Raw genomic sequence first — 9,444 nt, forward strand, 5'->3', positions numbered from 1 at the left:
TTTCCTCCTTGTGTCTGCATGCAGGGCTGTTACTTTCTCTATGTTATTTAACTATTTGTGGTCGTGACTAAGTCCAATTTCGTAGGCAATCTCACATTGCTTTCGATATGGTTGTTGCGTTAGGTTTTGTTGTCGCTCTGAGTGAATGGTCTGAATTTGCAAGGTGAGATCTGCTTTTAGTTTGATTCTCTTTTCCTTGCGTATTGCATTTTTCTAAAAGCTGCTTATTTCCCGCTTCTGTTGTCACTCTGACTGAATGTTTTGAATTTGCAAGGTAAGTTCTATAGATTATTTTTTATTTTGTAATGCCTTTTTGTATAGTCTGGTTATTTCTTGGTTTCGTGTAGTGGCATTTGACTTCGGTTTTTCTATTTATAGATATTGATTCGTTTAATTTTTTTACTTTGTTCTGATCTTTTTGTCTCCGATGATGTGCACCAATGCCGGATGTTTTATTGGGCTTGTTTCTGAGCTAGTCAGCGTTAATGGTTTTACGTTTCCAGGTACTTGTTTGTTTTGTTTTTAAACTTTTCAAAATTTGTAATGCATTGTTTCATACCGTCCTGATATTTTGGTATGTTATGCTTGTAGGATTGTTACTTTGGTTATGTCATTTAAATCTTTGTGGATGTGATTACTTTCAGTCTCCATCGTCTTTGTTCACTTTGAGAGGTATTTAGCTTTTCTGCATTCTATTAGAAATGAAATTCTGGCTTATATTAGAAGTGTTTTAGCTTGCTGCTTAGAACTCTAAAATCTAATTTGTTTTGATGTTGTCAAGATTGTTTTGTTGTGGTCATCTCCATGAATGTCACATTCTTTATGTGGATACTCTATGTTGTAGTGTGAAAGTAGTCACATCCATAAATAGTTAAATAACATAAACAAAGTAGCAACCCTACAAGTACTTTGATTATGTCATTAAAGTATTTGTCCTATTTTAATAGCTTAAAGAATATTTTGCTATGGCCATCTCCATGCATGTGCTCTATTTCTCAAACAACGACGTGTTTAATGATTTTATTCCCAAGGCTGTGCATGATTGTCGATGTTCTTTATGTCTGAATGTAGTCACGTCCACAAATAGTTAAAAAACATAAACAAAGTCTATATATATATATTTTTTCAGAACACTTTCAAGTACTCATATATGTATATGTTCATACACATATGTACATATATGTACATGCATGTATGTGTATGCATGTATACATGTATATGAATACACACATGTAGGCATATATATATGCATGTATGTACATATAGCCATGTGTGTATGTATATATACATAGGGTGAAATATAGCTTACAACAATAAAACACATTACATTTTATGGTTGCACCCACTAGAACTTAAATTGCAAATTCATAGCATGCAGCCCGTGAAACTCACAAAACAACCTGAAAATAGCCTTCGAAAGTGCAAGTAGGCATGTCCACAAATAATTAAACAATAGATAGAACAGCCTTGAAAATCCTTACCTTGCAATTTCAAACCATTAATGGTGTCAAGCTCACAAGGAAGCCCAGTAAAATAGTCACAACGAGAACCAAATGTAACCACCAAAATAATCAGAACGAGAACAAAACCCAACAATCTATGTGAACATTTCAAGTACTAATATATGTATATGTCCATACACATATGTATATATATATACATACATGTATGTGTAGGCATGTATACATGCATATCAATCCACATATGTACGCATATATATGCATGTATGTACACATACCATCTACGTATGTATATATACATAGGGTACGCTATGTTGCAGTCTGAAAATACTAACCTTCACAATTAGTTTAATAACATAAACAAAGTAGCAATCCTGCAAGCATGAAGGAATTTTTATAGTCTGAATACTTCTATAAAATCTATATATATATATATATACATGAATCTATCTCTATACAAATGCAATTATATATACACATGTTCAGATATATAAACATGATGTACATATATATATCAATTTATCTAACTGAATAAAAACCTTTGCATGCACACAACAGTAGATACAAACCTAAATAACATAAACAAAGAAAGCACCCTGCAACAACATCAAAGAATTGAAGTCATGCAGCTCATATACGAGCCCAATATATATACACATAAGCAGAAGAAACCTTAACTGAACCTCTATATACAAACCCATGTGGAAAGTTAACAGACTGAAATAAAGCTTAGAACAATAAAACAACTTACATTTGATGGTTGCAACCGGTGGATCTTAAATAGCAAATTCATAGCATGCAGACCGTGCAACTCACAAAACAACCTAAAAAATGCCTTGCAAACTGCAAGTAGGCATGTCCATAAACAATTAAAGAACATTACAAAACATTACAATAAAACAGGCACAATACGCTGTGAAAGTCACAAACCAGCCCTAAAAATGGCTTTGAAAGTGCAAGTAGGCACACCCACAAACATTTAAAGAACATAAACAAACTGACAATTTTGCAAGCACACGGAAGGTAAAAATAATACCAAAAACTACCTTGCTAATTCAAAGCTTTCACCACTTAAAACTGACAGAACAACCTACAAAATTGCTTGCAAACTCAAAGGAGCGACGCCCACAAACAGTCAAGCAACACAAACAAAGGAGCAACCTTGCAAGCACACGGAACCAAGAAATCAACAAAACCTGTAACTTTAAACCATTAACAGTGTGAACCTCACAAGGAAGCCCACCAAAATACTCAGAACACGAAGCAAACCTAACCACCAAAACAGTCAAATCGAGAACAAAACCCAACAATCTATTGCAACACTTGTAGAGTGAAAATTGCAGACCGAATATTTGCAGACCGAAATGCACATTTCCAAAAAATAGAAGCTTACCTACCAATTCAAACCATTAACGGTGTTAACCTCAGAAGCAAGCCCACTAAAATACTAACAAAACAGTCAAAACGAGAACATTACCCATCTATCTAGCCAAACATCTGCAGACTGCTATTCGAAGTAAACCCAATAATCTATGTGAACATTTCCAGAGTGGAAAATTGCAGAGCCAAACATTCAGACAAAATGTAACAATCTCATATGTTTGAACTCACAGAACAACCTAGAAAATTGCAAAATAATCAGAACAAGAACAAACCCAACAATCTATGCGAACATTTCGAAAGCAAAAATTGTAGAGCAAAATATTGGCAACAACAATAAAACAAATTCCATTTTAAGGTTGCAGGCAGCCATAAAGAACGTCAACATTCATGCACAGCCTTGAGGACAAAATCATTAAAGACATCATTAAAGACAACAGTCCTTGAGAAACAGAGCATAAAACAATCACACAAAGAACAAAAGGTAATAACCTTATGTGGAAATTACCACACCGAAAACTGCAAACCAAAATATTGTTGACAACAACAAAACAAGTTAGATTTTAAGGTTGCAAGCAGCCATAAAGAATGTCGACATTCATGCACAGCCTTCAGATGAAATCATTGAAGACACCATCTTTTCCCAGCTTAATGCAAATCCAATAACTGACTCTGTGCACATGAAGGCTTTTAGTCTTAAAGATAAATATAGATATATATGTATATATGTCAGATGTATATCTATAGAACTATGTACACTAATATACACAAATCTACCTATATATATACACATGGATATATATGCACACATACTCTAAAATAAATGCAACTAAACCATTCTTTCACAGAGTGAAAGCTTTGTAGTTTGAGTCATTAGACAATTTACAAATCTTAATGTATTGTGGTAATTATTACAAGTTTTTAGAGTTTGTTAATAGTAAATTCACCATCATTCACAAAAAAAAAGTGACCTACTTAAAGATTTGTTGTATTATTCTTGTATGTTCACTTTTTTTAGTAATGCTTTTCAAATCTGTCATTCAAACAGAAAACAACCACACTAACACAATCAAATTTCAAGAATGGATACAAATTTGAAAGCAACAGAGGACATCAACAATGTAATTGATAGCATGTTGCAAGAAAGCGACAAGCTAAAGAGTAAACTCAAAAAGATCATTGCCCACTATGAACATAAATCACCAAAGCAAACAACAATCAGCCTGTCTACATCTTGTAGTGTTGTAACAACCATACATAGTATTGAAGTAGCACCTTTGCCAATACCAAGTATTGAACAATTACTTGATCCAACGGTTATTTTCACATTGGGAGACAAAGAATTTAAATGCAGTGATAATGACCTCGGATGGGTTGCTTGGGTTGATCCTATGTTGTTGTAATTATTCAATCTTTGAAAAGTTACATTCATATTTTGGTTAGCATTCGAAACAAATAGAACCATACCATATTTTGAAAGATCTTTGATCAGATAAACTCATATTTTGCTAATATGCTCTCAAATATATAAATCATTATGTCATATTTAATGTTTTTTGAGCTTTTCAGCATATGAGCAATTATCGCTTTCAATGCATTTTTCAATCACATTATGATCAATTCACTAGCATTTGAAACAAAAAGAAATATGTAGCAACATTACTCTATGCTCAGTTAATTTTACTCTGCTTGTGCATATATACCTTCGATAGGCTTACATCATCTTGTGATTGTATTATGATATAAGAACTAGAATTCATCATGCTTATAATTTACTTTTAATTCTGAAAAGGTATATATGCACAATGGCATCTTCAGCAGCTACCTCTGAATCCATAGACCATTCCACTATTGATAATCTGGTAAGCTAAATTATCAAAGCTTTTCAATATAGAAAGCTTTTATGCTCTTTTTTTCGACAGTTCATTGCTCTTTTGCATACCATCCTTTTCATTACCACATGCATCCTTTTTTTATAGAATAGTACGGAAGTAGATGCATACTGTATACATACCATACCTTGATTACATAGTTTACTAACACAAGCTTTACATTGAAAAGTAAGCAAATATATGAGCCACTTCCCGTTAAAATTAAATCCTCTATACTCATATTATTTTTTGTAGGCAAAAAACCAAGAGTATGTCCCTACCCCTTTTGCAATCCAATCTATCAATGCTGGGGATGACCTTCCTTCAGCATTGCTACAAGTTTTGTCATTTCAGAAAATGCAGAACAACACAGATGATACTGACAAACATAAATTAGTGTTATCTGATGGTAAATACATGCAGTTGGCAATCTTGCCTTCTAAATATGCTACTTTGATAGATTCAGATATTCTAAAAATAGGCACAATAATCCAATTATCGAGCTATACATATCGATACATATGGAACACAAGGTAGGAAATCAACTATGATTATTAAATACAATATGTTTCAACTTTTTTTAATTTCATTTATGTACAATTAACAGTAATTTAAGAAGAACTCTTTTGTTTTCATAGGACTATTGTAATACTTAGTCTGGAAGTGAAACAAAGTGTTTGCCCGTTCTTTGGAAAACCAGAATATCTATTCAAAGAACAACAACCAGAAATTATGTTTGAGGACAGACCATCAACATCTAAACAGTCGCTTCAGTTTGCAACTGAATTGCCATCCCCACAAACAACAACTTCTGAAAATATATGTCCTATAAAAACTTTGAATCCATACCAAAATAAATGGACAATCAAAGGGAAAGTTACTCATAAACGACCTATTGAGGCATATAGCACAACCACCAAAAATGGCCATGTCTTTAGCTTTGACATTGTTGATTGTGATGGTTCTGAAATTAGAATTACATGTTTTGATGGGATAGCTAAGTTACACTATAAACGTGTGGACATAGGTTCACATTATATTATTTCAAAAGGATCTGTTAAGGAGGCAAATGTAAGGTACAAAAAACTAAACAATCATTTAGAAATCACCTTGTCTGATACATCCATAGTAAAATGCTGCACCAATGAAGAATAAGCAGATCAACAAACTGCTCCTTTCACACCTATTAGTGAATTGTTTCAACTAACAAACAATACACCGATTGACGTTATTGGTCTTGTTCTATATGTTGGAGATATCATTCCTATTCACAGGAAAGATGGCAGTAAAACACAAAAACGTGTTGTGAAAATTAATGATCTATTTGGTTCAACAGTTGACATCAACTTATGGGGCCCAATAGCAGAACAAAAGGGCCTAGAATTGAAAAATATGTTGACCAATGATAGTTTGGTAATCCTTGCTTTATGTAATGCTCGTGTTGGCTATTTCAATGGCAAGCTTGTGAACATAACAGCTACAACAACACTACATATCAACCCAAGTTTCCCAGAAGCAGAGCTTCTAACATCAAGAGGAAGGAACCCTTTGCTTACTGTACCCTTTGTTGCAGAAACTATCCACATAGACGACAAATATACTAGAATGACAATCTCTTCAATCCGTGAGCGGATGAGCATCAAACCAGAAACAATTCAAACAACATTGCTAGCTATTCTACGCTATGTCAACGTCAATGACCAAAATTTCTATTACACAGCTTGCCCACTGATAGTCAATGGAAGGCCTTGCAAGAAAAAATGTACACAACAAGCTGATGATTCTTGGTTCTGCTCTAGATGTCAAATGAGTATGCAAGACTGTAATTATAGTTACCTCTTGCCTCTAAAGTTGCAAGATGCCACAGGTACTCTATGGGCCACTGCTTTTGATGAGGGTGGCAATCACTTGCTACACAAAACTGTAAGACAACTCTATGCACTACAAAATGATGCAACAACAAAAGAGACACCTTCCTCAGTGATCAAGATAATACTCTCACATTACTATTTATTCACAGTGCTAGTTTGTACTGAGACATACAATTCAGAATCCAAGATGAAAGTGACGGTCAATAAAGTTTCTCCTGTTGACTTCAAAGCTGAGTGCCATGCACTGCTTGCAGAAATTAGTCGCCTAAGTACAGACACTTAGGATTATAACGCATCTTCTCTAATTATTAAACTTTCCAGTTTACGATACAATTATACTATTAGATATTTTTCATATTTACTATTTTTACGTATACAAATAATTATATTTAACAAAAACAAGTATGCTTCTATAAATATCTGTATGGACATTTCTTACATCTGCCAATTATCTCTTTGAAAGTTTTTTCTCTTCACATAAGTTACTTTCAGTCATACTCATTGCTTTTAAATGTATTAAGACTATGTTATTTACACAAAAAATATACATATATGCACATATATTGTTTTTTTCCTGGTCTTATATCTTTGTATAACAATACAATACATAACTATATACAAGTATTCATAGTTATAGTGTTTTTAAAATACACATGTAGTTATATATGTGCATATGTTCATATACAAGACTTTCATTTTTTTTATTATATGTATATGTACATGTGTATATGTGTACATACATCTGTATGCATCAGAATTTACTATAGTTGTGCATACCTATTTTACAATCATGCTTTTCAAAAAACTAAACAATTAAGAACAACAAACAATTATACATATATGCACTGATATATATATACATATATATACTATTATTATTCATAGTGTCAATTCTTCTGATATATACATGTGTAGTTATATATATGCATATGTTTGTATGCAACACTTCAAATATTTAATTGATATGTGTATATACATGTGTAAATGTATACATACATGTGTATATATCAAAAAATACTATATATGACATATACCTCTATGGTAATACTACATTTTGAAAAGCCAAGTTGGTAACAACAACTTGTGTACGCAATACAACACTACAAAGTCAATTTAGGACTTCCCACAACCCATAGTTTTTAACTAAACTCATTTATAAATATATGAAAAGCTAGACATATAAGTTCAGTCAACGACCGCAACAACACAACACAACAAATCGTTAGAGTTACAAATAAACACAACAAAAGCAATTTACATATACAACAAATCCTCCAAAATCACATAACCATACATGAAGGAATTTTCAATTCTCATACATTCTTCATACATGCTTCAAAGTAAACTAACTTCAATTATAAAATTTCTGACATACGTCTACTCTCTTTCAAATATTAGATATCTATCCAACCTTGCCCTCAAGAAATTGATTCTATCAAATTGAAGAGAAGCCAGACAAATAGAACTTATTATGCAAAGAACAGAGGCGATATCTCCAAGAAACACCAACTGAAGCGCGATGCAATTCATAGATCTTCCAATAACTCAGGAAAGCTATTAGAAACAGAAAAGAGTGATGTTGAGCAAATTGATCTCAATCAAACATTTTCTACTGCTCCTAAACTCACTATGAAGGGTGCTTCATTTCAAAAGACATTCTCTAATTTCCACAAAAAGATTGATATGTTGGAGATGACACAACCATGTTCTATTTGTAAAGAAATGTATGTGGCCATGACTATTAAAAAAGTCAATGATGTAGTTGTGTGCATGAGATGTTATGCTGAAAAAGGCCTCCACTGCTTCTCATTATCAAACAATATGGACCTAGGTGAGCAACCTTCTATTTTAAAGTCTCTCTCTCAAGCAGAAGAAATACTCATATCAAGAATTGCCCCTGTTTTACAAGTAACACATGCAAGGGGAGGCCAATACAAATACTTTGGCCATACAATAAACTTTCCACAAGATATTTTTGATATTGCAATAACATTACCTCGGCACATTAACCAATTAGAAATTCTAATTGTCCGTAGAACTAATTTGCAAGGTTTAAGTTATGACTGTTACGTGAATAGACTTCACGTCATGAATGCATTGACTTACAAAATGAAACATGATCAATACTACAAGGATGTAATCATTGATCCAAATGCAGTACTTCTATTGCCAGAGCAAACCACTGACATTACAGAGCTGCTACATATAGTCCATTCCCTGCAAGAAGATGTTGTTGAAGATACCTCTATTCTACCGAATATTGATAATGAAGAACAAACCAGGGAAAATACTTCCTCATTTATCCCATAGCTACCATCATCAATACCTGAACTCGATGCAATAAAAAACATCCTCCATTTAGATAATAGCATCAACAACGTTATTCCTTGGCCAAAAATTAGTGCAACCCCTATTAATGAATACAATACTGAGGGCCTCCTTTCCATGGCATTCCCAACGCTTTTCCCTACTGGAATCGCTTTACCACTACAACAAAGAGAAAAGAAAGTACATCTACACGAATATGATGTCCACTTGATCAAATACTATGATCAAAGATTTGGGCAACATGTCTGCTTTAGATATTATATCTACAATCTCATGATGAGACACCGATCCTAGCAATCAGCTTCTGTCTTCATTAAGACTAATCTACAAGATAGTGTTCCACAAAATCTTAATGGTTTAAAGGAATACTTGCAGAACACACCGTCAAGTGAATTAACAAATCACATCATGCGGTATGCAGCCTCATTGCGTGGTACTCATGCATTTTGGAGCAAGTCCCGATGTGACCTTACATCAATGATACAACAGTTAGGTGCACCTACACTATTCTTCACCTTAAGCTTAGTTGACACA

General features: G+C 33.3%; 1 protein-coding gene across 1 annotated transcript; it reads left to right on the plus strand.

The window, feature by feature from the left end:
• The first annotated feature begins 3,922 nt into the window (after nucleotides 1-3,922).
• On the plus strand, nucleotides 3,923-6,865 carry LOC131046631 (replication protein A 70 kDa DNA-binding subunit A-like). Its single transcript, XM_059222020.1, has 5 exons — nucleotides 3,923-4,239; nucleotides 4,633-4,702; nucleotides 4,967-5,244; nucleotides 5,350-5,787; nucleotides 5,986-6,865. The coding sequence occupies exons 1-5, from the start codon at nucleotides 3,923-3,925 to the stop codon at nucleotides 6,863-6,865; spliced, it is 1,983 nt and encodes a 660-aa protein (XP_059078003.1).
• The last annotated feature ends 2,579 nt before the right edge of the window (nucleotides 6,866-9,444 follow it).

The sequence above is a fragment of the Cryptomeria japonica genome, chromosome 6 (genome assembly GCF_030272615.1).
Source record: "Cryptomeria japonica chromosome 6, Sugi_1.0, whole genome shotgun sequence".
Taxonomy (NCBI): domain Eukaryota; kingdom Viridiplantae; phylum Streptophyta; class Pinopsida; order Cupressales; family Cupressaceae; genus Cryptomeria; species Cryptomeria japonica.

Excerpts from the sequence above, each read along its gene's own strand:
- LOC131046631 (XM_059222020.1), top strand. The coding sequence starts at position 3,923 with ATGGATACAAATTTGAAAGCAACAGAGGACATCAACAATGTAATTGAT. Across the intron at positions 4,703-4,966 it reads ATTCCACTATTGATAATCTG|GCAAAAAACCAAGAGTATGT; the intron begins GTAAGCTAAATT and ends TATTTTTTGTAG. Across the intron at positions 5,245-5,349 it reads CGATACATATGGAACACAAG|GACTATTGTAATACTTAGTC; the intron begins GTAGGAAATCAA and ends TTGTTTTCATAG.